Source organism: Aphanomyces astaci (assembly GCF_000520075.1).
Source record: "Aphanomyces astaci strain APO3 unplaced genomic scaffold supercont1.15, whole genome shotgun sequence".
Taxonomy (NCBI): domain Eukaryota; phylum Oomycota; class Saprolegniomycetes; order Saprolegniales; family Verrucalvaceae; genus Aphanomyces; species Aphanomyces astaci.
The window spans coordinates 471,816-484,794 of record NW_009798278.1 but is presented as its reverse complement, the minus strand read 5'-3'; the positions used below and the strand labels follow the sequence as shown (position 1 = coordinate 484,794).

The 12,979-nt window shown below is 51.5% G+C and overlaps 6 protein-coding genes across 7 annotated transcripts; 3 read left to right on the top strand and 3 right to left on the bottom strand.

Annotated features, from left to right (window-relative positions):
• Window positions 1–197: 197 nt before the first annotated feature.
• Window positions 198–1,219, top strand: H257_07355 (hypothetical protein; the record flags this gene model as incomplete). The annotated part of the gene is made up of 2 exons (XM_009832843.1): window positions 198–506; window positions 560–1,219. 2 exons carry the CDS (start codon window positions 198–200, stop codon window positions 1,217–1,219), a joined length of 969 nt encoding a protein of 322 aa, XP_009831145.1.
• Window positions 1,220–1,386: 167 nt separating this feature from the next.
• H257_07354 (hypothetical protein) lies at window positions 1,387–3,241 on the bottom strand. The gene is made up of 8 exons (XM_009832842.1): window positions 2,886–3,241; window positions 2,665–2,836; window positions 2,506–2,619; window positions 2,305–2,448; window positions 2,139–2,252; window positions 1,924–2,064; window positions 1,723–1,836; window positions 1,387–1,658 (listed from the first exon to the last, which is right to left on the bottom strand). The coding sequence occupies exons 1-8, from the start codon at window positions 3,230–3,232 to the stop codon at window positions 1,605–1,607; spliced, it is 1,200 nt and encodes a 399-aa protein (XP_009831144.1). The 5' UTR covers window positions 3,233–3,241; the 3' UTR covers window positions 1,387–1,604.
• A 54-nt stretch (window positions 3,242–3,295) lies between these two features.
• On the bottom strand, window positions 3,296–4,668 carry H257_07353. Of its 2 annotated transcripts, XM_009832840.1 has the most exons (3): window positions 4,254–4,668; window positions 3,977–4,197; window positions 3,296–3,920 (listed from the first exon to the last, which is right to left on the bottom strand). In XM_009832840.1, exons 1-3 carry the CDS (start codon window positions 4,429–4,431, stop codon window positions 3,360–3,362), a joined length of 960 nt encoding a protein of 319 aa, XP_009831142.1. In that variant the 5' UTR covers window positions 4,432–4,668; the 3' UTR covers window positions 3,296–3,359. The 2 variants fall into 2 exon arrangements, with proteins under 2 accessions (XP_009831142.1, XP_009831143.1); XM_009832841.1 differs by having other exon boundaries at window positions 3,977–4,668.
• Window positions 4,669–4,728: 60 nt separating this feature from the next.
• On the top strand, window positions 4,729–7,644 carry H257_07352 (threonine-tRNA ligase). The gene is made up of 8 exons (XM_009832839.1): window positions 4,729–5,483; window positions 5,779–6,104; window positions 6,156–6,409; window positions 6,516–6,603; window positions 6,694–6,765; window positions 6,834–7,037; window positions 7,092–7,259; window positions 7,307–7,644. Exons 1-8 carry the CDS (start codon window positions 4,739–4,741, stop codon window positions 7,595–7,597), a joined length of 2,148 nt encoding a protein of 715 aa, XP_009831141.1. The 5' UTR covers window positions 4,729–4,738; the 3' UTR covers window positions 7,598–7,644.
• H257_07351 (hypothetical protein) lies at window positions 7,633–9,001 on the bottom strand (the record flags this gene model as incomplete). The annotated part of the gene is made up of 5 exons (XM_009832838.1): window positions 7,633–7,887; window positions 8,005–8,263; window positions 8,320–8,475; window positions 8,532–8,709; window positions 8,776–9,001. 5 exons carry the CDS (start codon window positions 8,999–9,001, stop codon window positions 7,633–7,635), a joined length of 1,074 nt encoding a protein of 357 aa, XP_009831140.1.
• An 841-nt stretch (window positions 9,002–9,842) lies between these two features.
• On the top strand, window positions 9,843–11,169 carry H257_07350 (hypothetical protein; the record flags this gene model as incomplete). Its single annotated transcript, XM_009832837.1, has 3 exons — window positions 9,843–9,874; window positions 10,058–10,776; window positions 10,818–11,169. The coding sequence occupies 2 exons, from the start codon at window positions 9,843–9,845 to the stop codon at window positions 10,248–10,250; spliced, it is 225 nt and encodes a 74-aa protein (XP_009831139.1). The 3' UTR covers window positions 10,251–10,776; window positions 10,818–11,169.
• Window positions 11,170–12,979: the final 1,810 nt, after the last annotated feature.

Sequence of the window (12,979 nt, the reverse complement as noted above, 5' to 3'; positions counted from 1 at the left end):
GTACGTATTGAGCGAGATAGTCGATCAGATGCAAAAGCACAAGCTCATTTATATTTCTTGTTGATCACAACTTTTCAGGGGCTACAAGAACCGTTGCCCGCGGGTAGCTACATTGGGGGGGCGGGGTGCCACCCCTGTCGCAACTGTCGCAACTCAGCTGCATCCCGTCGTTGGAAAAGCAAAGGTCATATTGCACCATGACTCCTCGTCAGAGCGGAGTCGCCCCTATGCCAGCGGAAGACACGATGGAAATCGCAAACGTCCGGTTTCCGTCTCTGTGCTCGGCCGACCGCTACACCGTCCAGATCACGACCACGAATGGCACGACGCCCATCCGAATTGAACTCAGCTCGACCAAGACTCAAGCGCACTGGCATGTCCCCACACATATGTCCATTATCTCTGAACAACGTGGTAGGATGTGCAACATTTGGGACTTGAGCAACCACACTCCATCCGAAGCCCTGTACGTACTTCCGACCAACGTCGTCGCCACTACCCTCAAGGTACGCGTTGCGATGATTATCTCCATCAACAGTACGATGCTATATCTACGTAGCGCGCTCTTCGCAGCTGCAGGGACTTGGATACCAACCAGGACAACGACTACACGATCGATTTGGTGCATCCTGTGAACCGATCTTCGTATTTGGTGCTCATGTTGGCCGCATTTGGAGGATTCACGGCCACGTACACGTTCGAGTTGACGCTCCTAGAGGTGCCCTCCAAAAGGCTGAGTGCCCTGTCCACGAGTGAGGTGACGGAGGCCCTTCAATCGCAAGTGCGTGCTCTCAAACAAGAGCTGCAAGTGCTGCAAAAGGACTTTCTGCAAGCCCAACAGCCGCATCGAACGAGCCCAACCACTTCCCCCCTTCCATACCTCCCTCCGTCGCCCATGCTGCATGTAGCCACGACCCTCTCGACAGCGATGGACGACCCCGTGCGATGGACCGTCCACACCAGCGTCCCCCCCGCCCTGTTTACGCTTGGCCAACATGCCACCTCTATCGTGGTGCTTAAGACTGGCCTGTACCATGTCCAAGCCCGCGCAAACAAGAACCGCCGCGTGCATCTGCATGTCCGAGCTAATGGGAGGCACATGGTAGATCCATCCCCGTGTCATTTTTTCACCAAGAAAACGTCGCTGGAGTTTGTCAGCCGCTCCACCAACCACGCCCCCGCCGAAGTGCGCATCGTGGCAGTCCACGTCTTTGACTAGATGATGCGCGTGGATGGCTTCTCCCTGGAAATCGCGATGTCGATAGGAGAGCCCCACTTGCCTACCTACATATACTCGTTATGTTTATACTACACTATATGGAAGCGTTCGCATATGGTTCGCCGACACGCCCCCTCAACCCCCCATGTAGCCACAACAACCTCAATTGTTTGCATAGTTTACATCTTGTTCATTGTTATTTAGTATCTACAGGTCCAACACAAAAGGTGCGTTCGTGACGGGGGTAATTTCGTCGCAGCAGCATCAACAGCCAGGGTGTGTGTCTGTGACGAGTTGCAAAGTCGACGGCACTGGCTTGCCAACGCTGTACAACGATAGAACTCGCCGTATCCAACACGTATGTTGCAAGTGATTTTGTGTGTGTTCACACGGTGGCCAGTTTGACATCGATGATCTCGTCGCCTTCCAAATCGTACGACTAGTAATGTCACAACCCCAAGTGTCATTGCAAACACATCACTGTGCAGTAGGTGGTCACGTACGTGAAACGGTTGGTGGGGGTGCATCGCGTCCCCATCAATGACAAACTTGACCTGCGATGCCTCCACGTGGCGCTTCCTGCTGACTTTGGCCACTAATGTCTCGACCTTGGACGCCTACAATATATGTACGTACATAAACCACAATGAGATCAATGATGATGTTGTTTTAGCATGATATCATCACCACGCAGCAGCACGCACCAAATCAATCCGGTGATTCTCAACATCGTTGTCGGCGAAGCGAAGAGTAATCGTCACGGTGTTGCTCTCATCTGGGGCCATTTCGACTGCTTCTGCTGAACTCTCTGCGACGAGGATGTCGTCTGCATCCAATAGGCAAGACTACCAGGACAAGCATCCACATCGTCACATACGGAGAAATGGGGCCCCGTGCCATGACTATAGGTAGGGGCTACCTCGATAGTAACGTCCTCTTGCAGCACTTCGCCAAACAACTTGAGCACCACAGTAGCTGGAACTAGGTTGTGCAGCGAACAAAACGACTCGAGCAGCTTCTTGACTGTCATTTCCTACAATAGCGTATTGAGAAATGGATGGACACGAGCTGTCGTCACATCGTACAGGGGCGATCGTAAACACTTGGGTTTTCTTGGACCCGACGCGCTGCACCCGCACGCGGACAGCGTTGGCGGCGGCTCGCGGCGCCTTCACTTGGTCCCAGTCCACGACCATGTCCACTTGGTCGCCGTCTGCTACTTCCTTGTCCTGCCGCCGCCATGTCATCAATCACGATCGAACGAATGTATTTGTGCTATTCAGTACTTCTGGGGTTTCGTACGGAAGAACTGGCGACCCGTCGAAGCTCATGCGGACGAGATGCGTGGGCACATTCAGTTTGGCACAAAACGCATCCAGCAGGACTTGGAAGACATCCATCTAATGGCATCGTGGGTGCGGGACACGATCAAGATGAGGACGTACGGGAGCCAAGGTGTACATGTCGGACTCGGCACTACCGGTTCGAGAGGTCCACAGGACGGCCAAGGTCAAGAAGGATGTGGCCTTCGGTGGCCGCGGGACACCTGGCTGTGGTTGTTTCTCGTCGTCGTCAGAGTCGATGGAAATGACAGCGGCGGCGGCGGCAGCAGCAGATCTACACATTGCGTTACAAGTGATGCAGAAGCCAACGAAGCAGTCTGTACCGCATCGCTAGTTCCCGAAACCGAATGGCCTCCGGATCGTTTGCCACCTGCCGCAATACCTCCAAGTCGCCGTCGTCGTCTTCTTCAGAGCTTAGGACAATGATATCTGATGACGCTGCTGCTGCTGTTGCATCGACGTCGACTACGTCGGGCACCAGCCGACGGGCCACCCGAGATGTTGCAGCTTTTGACGACTGCTGTGGTTGCTTATGATCTACCCGCCTGCGCTTGATAGGCGTCACGTTGTGTGCATCTCCTTCCTCACCACTGTCTGAATCCAGCAAGTGGGCGACAGACTTCGGCACGACGTACGTCGGCATGTACAAGGCGTCGTCGCTGTGGCTCATGGTCAAAACTCTATGATATTATGTGCGTTTTTTATACAATATACCGGACACGTTTTAGACGACTTGGCAATAATGGCGGCGTTATTAACATGATTAAACCCCACTATATGTAAAATAACGTGTACGTTTATTCGGCACAAAATTCATCAACCTCATATTCGTCGTTGAGCAATGTGTCGGAGTATGCCGCATCCACCGACGGCGTCGAGATCGGACATGGCGCCAACGCTTCCTCGTTCTCCTGCAAGATCAGGTCGATCTCTTCGCTCCCCTTGTTGACTTCTTTCGATGGAAGCGCCGTGTGCCTTGCTTTCCTGGGAGGTCGCGGGAACATACCTCCCGTTGACGACTGTGGGAATGTGCGCCCTGATGGTGCAACGAGGGGTGGGGACGGGTCAAAGCCATCGATGCAGATGCACATGCGATTCCTTGCAACAGGAGATACAATGTCCGCGTTCGCTCCGGGGACAGTCGGCGTTGGCGATGCATAGACCCGCGCTTTGTCGACTTCCCGCGTCACCGCCGCGGCCTCACGGCGCTCTTCCTGTTTCAGTTCGGCACGTGTCGGCTTGGACCACACGAGTTTGCGGTGCATGCGACTGAGATGCACGTTCTTGGCTGCGTTGTCTGCATTGTATTGGGCGTTCGTGTACGTTGGTTTCTGCGCATCGATCCGTTGGCGATGGAGCTAAGCTGGACGGTCAACACGAAGTTAACGAGACACTGCCATCGGCATGTGCCTACCGCGTTCTCCTTGGCGATGCGCTGAGCTTCGCGCTGCCGTGTCTTGGCATACCCGTGCACGAGGGTGTAGTTGTTGTGGTTGTCAATCTTAGGCAGTTGGTTTCTGTCCAGGCACGTGCCGGGTTTGAAGGACGTATTCGTTGTGGCGGAGGACGAGATCATGATGTGGGCCATCTTCTCCATGAGCAGGATATTGTCGTGGTCGATGCGTGCTTGTTGCGCTGGAAAGGAGTGGCGTTGTGACATAAGGTCACGCAAGCATGATAGTCGGACGTACCTTGCGCTTGGGTGTGCTTTTTCGCGTTGAACTGCAGGTGCGAAAACGTCCGCGGCGACGTGATGTTGCATAGCCCCTTGGGGCTCTGGAGGTTCTCGTACAGCATGTCCACTTGGTGCTTGATCTCTCGGCGGGCGCAAATGACGTTGGCCACGGGCATCACCTGGTTGCTGAACATCGGACTGTCGACCGACCGACCGATCGACCGGGGGAACGAAGTGGCCCGTACGCAACGAAGCTTGGCGCTAAATTTAGCACACCAATGAAGCACGTAATGCAAGTATCACGACGAGAATCATGTGCAGCATGCAGGTATGTGATCCAAAGCCAGGCACACGGAAACCAGCACTACAGCCGTACATGCAGCCACTGCATCAGCATGTTGATGCAGTCATGCATGACCTTCCCCTCGCATTTGATCACAATTTCAATATCCGGCGGTTTCCGGATATGGAATGTGCACTTGACAGGTTGCCATCAACGCAATGTTGACGCTTGTAGGTTCCAGGTGGAGGCCGTCGTTGATACGGCGGCATCGCGTCTTTAGCAACCACGCGGCAGAGTCGCGTTTAGCGAAATGGGAAGCGGAGAAAGCCAGGCAGGAGCAAGCTGCTGCACAGGCCGTGTCGGTGGAGCTGGTCCTTCCAACGTTGACGGCTCCATTTGCCGTCACCGCCACAACGCCATTGCATGCGATGGCACAGTACGTCCAACACACGGGGGAGAAGATATTCCCTGTGGTTGGCGCGTCCATCACGACGCGTGAGAATCCCCATCAGTCTCAAGTATGGGACCTCTCCCGCGCCCTCCCTTCCGATGCCCACCACGTCCGCTTGCATTCGTTCGACGACGACTCGATGAAGTCCCTCTTTTGGCATTCGTCAGCGCACGTGCTCGGCGCGGCACTGGAGGCCAAGTTTGGTGACGACGTACTCCTCACGGACGGCCCCGCGCAGCAAGACGGGTTCTTCTACGAAATGTACCTAGAAAAGCAGCGCACGCTGTCAGAAGCCGACTTTGCCGACATCGAATCGCACATGACGCGGTTGATCAAGCAGAAAGCGCCTTTCGAACGCATGGAAGTGACAAGAGACGTCGCCCGCGATCTGTTTGCGTACTCCAAGTTCAAATGCCAGATGCTCGATAACATCCCATCCACCGAGGCCGTGACGTTATACCGCTGCGGGACGTTTGTGGATCTCTGTCGCGGCCCGCACCTCCCTCACACCGGTAAGAACATGCACATGCCGGGCATCATGCATGTCGTCCTTGCTGGAATCACATGGCGACATGGCGCGGCGTCCAGAGTCGTGGACGCGGCGCTGTGCCTTGGCCGTTCCTACAACATTCCCGTTCTTGCGAACAACTCAAGCATCTCGCAATGATCTGATTGGGCTACACGTGGAACCACATTTTGTCACTTTGTGTAGACACAGATCCACTCTCACCTTTGATGAGAGTGATATATATATCTCACTTTTTTTCGAGAGTGATATATATCTATATTTTTGAGAGTGAACTTTAGGCATGTTGCAGTCGATTGCGCTGACGCGATGTGGGGCGTCCCACTGGACCCACGGACCGGAGCTTCTTCAGCGCATCTATGGCATTTCGTTTCCCGACAAGCCGCGCATGAAGGAGTGGAAGACGCTGCAGGACGAGGCCAAGAAGCGCGACCACCGCGTGCTGGGCAAAGCCCAAGGATTGTTTCTGTTTCACCAGTGGAGCCCCGGCAGTTCGTTCATGTTGCCCCACGGAACGCGCATTTTCAACAAGCTGAGCGACTTTATTCGACAAGAGTACCGGCGTCGAGGGTATGACGAAGTGGTGACCCCGCTCCTGTTCAAGCAGGTCCGTTCGCAATCCCTCAACCTTCGGTGTCACATATGTTCATTCGAGTAGGAGCTGTGGGAGACATCGGGCCATTTTGAAAACTACAAGGAAGACATGTACTTGGTGACCCCCGGCATGGACCATCCGCACATGCATGACCATGCAGCCCCTGCCGATACCCCTACCAACCTAAACTCGGTCGCCGAAGTGTTTGGCCTCAAGCCTATGAACTGCCCAGGGCATTGCATCATGTTTAAGGAGTCCAAGGTGTACTCGTACCGCGAACTGCCCGTCCGCTTTGCCGACTTTTCGGCCTTGCACCGGTACATACGCTTGAATTCTTCCTTTGACTGATATATATATATATATATATATATACATATATATACAGTCACGTGGAATGAACATGGGTTGTGTGTCGATATGTAGGAATGAAGCGTCGGGGGCGCTCACAGGGCTGACGCGCGTGCGTCGGTTCCATCAAGACGACGCGCACATTTTCTGTCGCCCAGATCAAGTATTGTTGATACGATATATATATATATATATATATTCCTAGTACTGTGGCAGTGGTTGGTTTGAGTCTAATTATATATGGGTTGTGTAGGTGCAAAGTGAAATTCAGTCGTGCTTGGGCTTTATCAAGCACGTGTACGGGGTGTTTGGGTTCGATTTCAAGGTACACGAGTACTACCTACTGACTAAGCCCTGTCGAAACGCAATCTAATTGAATGGCGATGGTGGTAGCTTCGCCTGTCGACGCGCCCAGCAAGTTATATGGGCGACATTGCCCTCTGGGACACGGCCGAAGCCCAACTGCAAACTGCGCTGAATTCGTTCGACATGCCGTGGTCGTTGAATGCTGGGGACGGTGCGTTTTACGGCCCCAAGATTGACATTGCCGTGTTTGATGCACTCAAGCGGGAGCATCAGTGCGGTACCATCCAACTGGTACGAAACCCCATAGTATTGCATGAATGTTTTTCATTGTTCGTTGGCATATAGGATTTCCAATTGCCCTTGCGGTTTGGTCTGAAATACGACGGCAACGACGGCAAAGAGCACACGCCGATCATCATCCATCGCGCCGTGTTGGGGTCTATCGAGCGTATGATGGCGATTTTGATTGAACACACGGGCGGCAAGTGGCCGTTGTGGCTTAACCCTCGTCAGGTATATAAGAGTGCTGATACAATAGTCGGGGACTGATGGGGAGTTAGGTGGCGGTACTGCCGGTGACGGATGACCAACTGGACTACGCCAACCAAGTGCATGCGACGTTGCACAACGACGCCAAGATGTACGTGGATGTTCTCAGCGGCGGCAAGACGCTCAACAAACGCATTCGAGAGGCTCAAGTGGCTGGCTACAACTACATTCTCGTGGTGGGACGAAACGAAGTCGAGTCGGGTCAAGTTACGGTGCGCACCCGCGACAACGTCGTGCAAGGTGCGACACCGTTGCCGACCTTTGTGGCCCATGTGCTGCAGGAAGTGGCCACCATGACATAGACGAAACAGTGTAATAACAAGTAAAGATTTGTGGTTTATGCATGCGCAGTAGTGGGCAAGTCCGCCACCACGAGCTGGTGCAGCGCCCGGTTGCCGTCCCACCCCCCAAATAGAAACAGATGCGGACCCACGACCGTACATGTGTGACCATACCGATTCGACACTGGCACCCCCGCGCCAAGTGGGGATGACCACTCCATGGCGGCACAGTCAAAGACATGGACATATTTCGACTTCGCCAAATCGGATTTGAACGACTTGACGCTGACGTCGGCCCCGCTTTGAAGGCGCTAACATAAGACACACATATAAGATGACTACAAGCACACAACCATAAACTCGAATCATGCGAAACAAAGTACAGCAAGGTCCATAGGGGGGTGGATAGGTTAGCAAAGGGGGGGTACCTGCTCACGAGCTAGCGTTTTGGCGGTTTCTTGCAGCGGTTTGTCACCCAAGAAGAGTGGACTTCGTTCTGTGCCAGACCAGCCCCCAAGCACGTACAGCTTGTGGCCGTCAAAGACACTGGCGCTGTGCCCAAACGTCCCGAGGGGGAAATCCCCCGTCGTTCGGGGGCGAGTCCACACCATCGTTTCCGTGTCCAACGTGTACACGTCGTTAAAGTACTCGCCCGTGATGTCGCCAGGGGTGGTTTTCAACGCATACCTGTGTATACATGTGGTCTTGACGACGCCGGTGATAAGTATACAACAAAGACCTACCCCCCAAACACGAGAATGCGGCCGTCCTCGAGGAGTACCATCGTGTGGCCGTGCCGAGGAGGCGGGGGGGTGCCAGTGACCTTGGGCTTGATCCATGCAAACGACTCGGTGTCAAATACCCACAAGTCTTTGAACGTTTTGTTGGTTCCGTCCCATCTGTGTAGTCAAATCGTCCAAGTTCAGTCAAGAAACGAAAGTGCACTGTGACGTACCCGCCAAAAATGACCAGTTTGTTTCCGACGGCCAGGGCGGAGTGACTGAATCGCTCGGACGGGGACTCGGTGGTCCAATTCACGCTGAACCAGTGCCACGTCTCCAGGTCCAAGTAAAACATGTCGCGATACAGCGCCCCCTTGGCCCCTTTGCCGCCAAAAACAAACATTTTCGTCCCTATAGAGAGTGTATTGTGATATACTTCATTTGACGATGACGAGAATAGGGTGTGTGCGTTCGAACCGATTAAAGTGGCCGTGTGGTTGTATCGAGGGGCTGGAGGTTTGCCTTCACACTTGACTTGACACCACGTCGACGTCTCCAAGTCCAGCGCGTGCGTGTCATTCAGGTACACAAACGACCCTTCGCCGCCAAAGTAATGTCCACCAAACACTACGATACGCTGGCCTGCCAGCAACGTCGTGTGCCCACCTCGAGCGGACGGCGGCAAGCCATCCATTGTTGGCATGGACCAAGAAATCGTCACAGCAGCATCTACCACCTCACGTCCTGCCGTCATTTGTCGTTTTTGATGTGCCGACAACGTAACCGTTCGAAAGTAACCGCCGTGATATGCTGCGCTGCCCTTGTTCCAAAGCCAACATTCTTAATGATAGTATTAATATATTAATCCTAATTTACATGTTAGTGTCTGCTGTATTTGGCAGATTTCGCAAACCGAAATCTGAAATCTGGCTGATGCCAATTACGCCTATTAATAGTACTAGTATTGTCTCACCTCAACGGGTACGAGAATTGGTCAACGCAGCATTTTGTTGACCACTCAGCCTGACCGCGCGGGGCGAAAAATACAGGACGAGCTACTCCACTTCCCAAGCTCACATTCGTTTTGGACTTGAACCAACCAAAAACCAAAAGCTGCTTCATGCTGTTCCTTCCAGGCTTCCGAAATAATATATTTATTGCGACTATCTAAAATGACGCCAATAGATTTCACGATATTCGACGACCTCGATAATAAATAATTGTTAGCAAATGCAAAATATCGATAATTGTTCAAATATATTATTACACAAGGCAGTAAAAATTCCAATACGATGCATTCGCGCGAAGGAATGTGATCATCTCGAAATGTACTTCGCGACGAAGTACATCATGACAGACCATAGAAAGCACATGCATCCGGTGAAGAAGAGCCGTTCAACAATGTTGCTCGTTGGACCGACAAACTTCAAGTAGCAGTACTTGCTTGCTGTTGGTCCCATTCGGCGACGTTTTGGAACCAAAAGTTCGTCCGCGTAGCTCAACGGCGTCTGTGGACTGCAACCGTGCCAGGATCCAACAGGAGCATGACCAATGCATCCTTCTCAGCAGCAGCTGCGTAACGACAACACCTTCACCACACCATTGTCAAAATGGTGTGGCGAAGGTGTGTTGAGGATAATTGGGCGAAGCTTGAAAATAGATTATCGATATCTACCGGCACTAAAAATAGATTATTGCATCCAACGTCACATAAGAAATAGATTATTTTTGCTATCTTATCTAGATTATTATCTCAAAGATATATTAAGCCCGAAGCCTGGTTCCTTCCCATCCAGAGTACTCAAACGTCCGATTCCAAGCGCGACGAACTCTCGCACCGCACGAACGAAACCCAAAAAGCCAAACGAATGGTCAACGACGCCGTGAAGACGGGGGGCATCCTTGTGGTGCTGGTCGGGGACGACAAGGGCCTCACGAACGCCACGTACTAAAGCTTCGCAAAGGAATGATGGCAAGTTCTGGCTAAACTGGAGGTCACGGAAGCTCTAGCGTGCGACCAGCCCCCAGTGGTTCCGAAAAGGCACGAGTGACACACCCCGCGCGCGAACTACTCAAGCGCGCCCCCACCTCGTTGGGCCTTCCCCCTTACCGTTGGGGGGCCTCGAAGTAAGGATCCCCCTGTACAGGCCTACTATATTGACCTATTGAGGTCGTCTTGGGGCACTCCAAGGCTGTCCCAGTATCCGCTAATTCGACAGGTGACCGTCAAGATCGTCGGTACGCTGTATGCCCAAGTGGACTGGATGATTGAACACTGTGAAGCGCCTGCGACGACTTCTCCCCGATTATATCGCACGATTGCTATCCCGTCGACTACGCTGGGGTCACATCGGTCGAATAAGCAAGTCACGAGTGACATTTTCACGTTGTGCATTCGCCACAGTGGAACACTAAATCACTTGACCAAAACCCGCAAACTTATGTGGTGACCGTACCCTTTCACGAAGCCTTCAAGATGTGTGTGGGTTCTCGATCGAAAAACACTAATAATACAATAGGCACTTCGAAGGATTGGCTGTCCCCGACCGCCCCCCACAGCATTCACGTCATGCGTGTGGGCTCCAAGTGAAGCTGCACAGTTGCTGGCGTCGAAGTACCCTAGTGAGCTTTCACTGAACGAGGTTGTCGACCAACACCAACCTAGCGGCAGTCTTCTCGGCGCTTCACGGACCATTTCAGAAAGGATATGTGGCGCACTTGATCCAAGGTTTCGAAGATCGAGCCCTGGAATTGCAGGGGGGAATTTCGTCCAATTGGTCAATTGGATGGTGATGAAGTAGTCCGTGACTCCACCTACAACCTGGTAGACAACTCGTCCGCGGGCTATAATATTTGAATGATACATTTGACGATCTATAATAGAGAGGTTTTGCAACTTCACAAACTGCACCGTACAACAGCCAGACTGCAGATATTAATCGATTTCCTATGTTCTAGTTATTCTATATGTGCTTAGCTTGCAGTATATTTCGCCTGGTCATCGACATATTTCGACCGATCCATTTATTTAGAGATAATGGGGTTTACGAAATGTCTACGAAACCCTTATAATCTTATCTTTCGCATCCAGCGATAAAGGTATTTATTTGTATTTGCCACACACTTTGACTCTGCTGGATCCTCGCACACAACGATGAATGATACGCATGTAAATCAAAGGTTATACTTCTTGATGAGAACATACATTGTTGTATGTCATCTCGTCTAGTCTACACTTGCTAACTTCTCTATCATTTCTTTCCAATAAAAGCGTTTGGCCAAGACGGGCATACGTTGGACGACACTCTCAGGTACGCCAGAGCTCAGCCCAAGTTTTAAAGTGTACACTGTAGGCTACAGTACTTTACTGTAGTCGGTGTCATCCGTGCGCCTTGCCTTGCGCGAGAAGGCGCCACTCCCGTGCCGGCATCCTTGGATTTACAATCATAATGCAGTTTGATTTGATAGATTATCTTTATTTACAGATGCAAGGACAATCACACGTTAATATGATATCACTACTGTATGTAAATTGCAGCGAAGGACCGTGGAAGTCTTCCAGTGGAGCACTGCACTTGACCATAGGCGAGCTTTCTGTGCATTCAGGATTCAGTAGTCCCCGCCAATCCAATGCAATCTATGACTAGGTAATTTATAGCCATACTATACGAAAAGTGAGACAGAATCATCGTTATTGAAGCCCCAGAGAAGATTTCGTGGAATCGCCCACGTCGCGGGACGTGGCGCAGGCAGCCTATTATAATGATTCTGTTGTGGTATGGTGCACAACAAAGGGCACGACTGCCCACCTCACCAGGCCCTAGAGATGGCTGAGGTAGAGTAACGTTATTAGTGTGTGTGTGATGGTGGAGGTATTGCCATTGCCTTCGACATCAAAGTCAAGACACGCCCATCGTGCTCATAATTGTACTCAGTATTCATACGATATTTATACGCAACAGCGCTTCTCGTACTGATAGCGTGTTTTACTTCCATACCGAAGCAACATACCTTGATCCCCAGTTGTTGACAAGCCTATGTCCTCCGTGGTCGGCGCCGCTGGGGGCTTGCGTTTGGTTGATGGCATTGCTGTGTAAAGATTCTGAAACTGTGTCCGGATACTCGATTTCGTAAAACCCTTTATATCTCTGGATATAATTTTAGCATACAAATATCAAATCAAAATATGTCCACTATCTGGGTTTACGAAATTTCGTGTTTCGTATCTCCAATTGTATCCGGCACATTTATTTCGTAAAACATATATATTTCGAGGCAACTTGAAACTCATACAGCTGCATTTCACCAAGCTAGCGGTATAATTCAACCAACTACTACCTCTGTCCGAAAATGTTTGCACGTTTCGGAAAAAGTGAAGTTCGGGAAAGATTGCACGATTCGTACTACTCTTGTTTGAATGGGAGCACATATAAAAAAGTCACTAAAAAGTCACAATACATATATTATTTATTCAATGTCTAAGCCCAAGATTTCCAATAAGTCCTCGTCCAACTCATCATCGACACCGAGTCGCTCAATTTGAGAGCAAAACTCTCCCATGTCCAATGCCGCAGATATTTCTGCAGCTAATTCCTCGACTTTCTCTTCCATGTCGGTAGTCGCTGCTTGTGGAAGATTGCCCGACGTTGTATTGCCTGACCGCGACGTAGTCGATGCCGTA

What these genes read in the sequence shown, in the direction of transcription:
- H257_07354 (XM_009832842.1), bottom strand. Translation starts at nt 3,232, where the DNA reads ATGAGCCACAGCGACGACGCCTTGTACATGCCGACGTACGTCGTGCCG. An exon ending in ACATGTACACCTTGGCTCCC is followed by an intron (nt 2,620 to 2,664) that starts GTACGTCCTCAT and finishes CGATGCCATTAG; the next exon opens with ATGGATGTCTTCCAAGTCCT. An exon ending in ACCCCCACCAACCGTTTCAC is followed by an intron (nt 1,659 to 1,722) that starts GTACGTGACCAC and finishes TGACATTACTAG; the next exon opens with TCGTACGATTTGGAAGGCGA.
- H257_07352 (XM_009832839.1), top strand. Translation starts at nt 4,739, where the DNA reads ATGTTGACGCTTGTAGGTTCCAGGTGGAGGCCGTCGTTGATACGGCGG. An exon ending in TTTTCTGTCGCCCAGATCAA is followed by an intron (nt 6,604 to 6,693) that starts GTATTGTTGATA and finishes TGGGTTGTGTAG; the next exon opens with GTGCAAAGTGAAATTCAGTC. An exon ending in AGTGCGGTACCATCCAACTG is followed by an intron (nt 7,038 to 7,091) that starts GTACGAAACCCC and finishes GTTGGCATATAG; the next exon opens with GATTTCCAATTGCCCTTGCG.
- H257_07353 (XM_009832840.1), bottom strand. Translation starts at nt 4,431, where the DNA reads ATGTTCAGCAACCAGGTGATGCCCGTGGCCAACGTCATTTGCGCCCGC. An exon ending in AAAGCACACCCAAGCGCAAG is followed by an intron (nt 4,198 to 4,253) that starts GTACGTCCGACT and finishes ACTCCTTTCCAG; the next exon opens with CGCAACAAGCACGCATCGAC. An exon ending in GCATCGCCAAGGAGAACGCG is followed by an intron (nt 3,921 to 3,976) that starts GTAGGCACATGC and finishes CGTCCAGCTTAG; the next exon opens with CTCCATCGCCAACGGATCGA.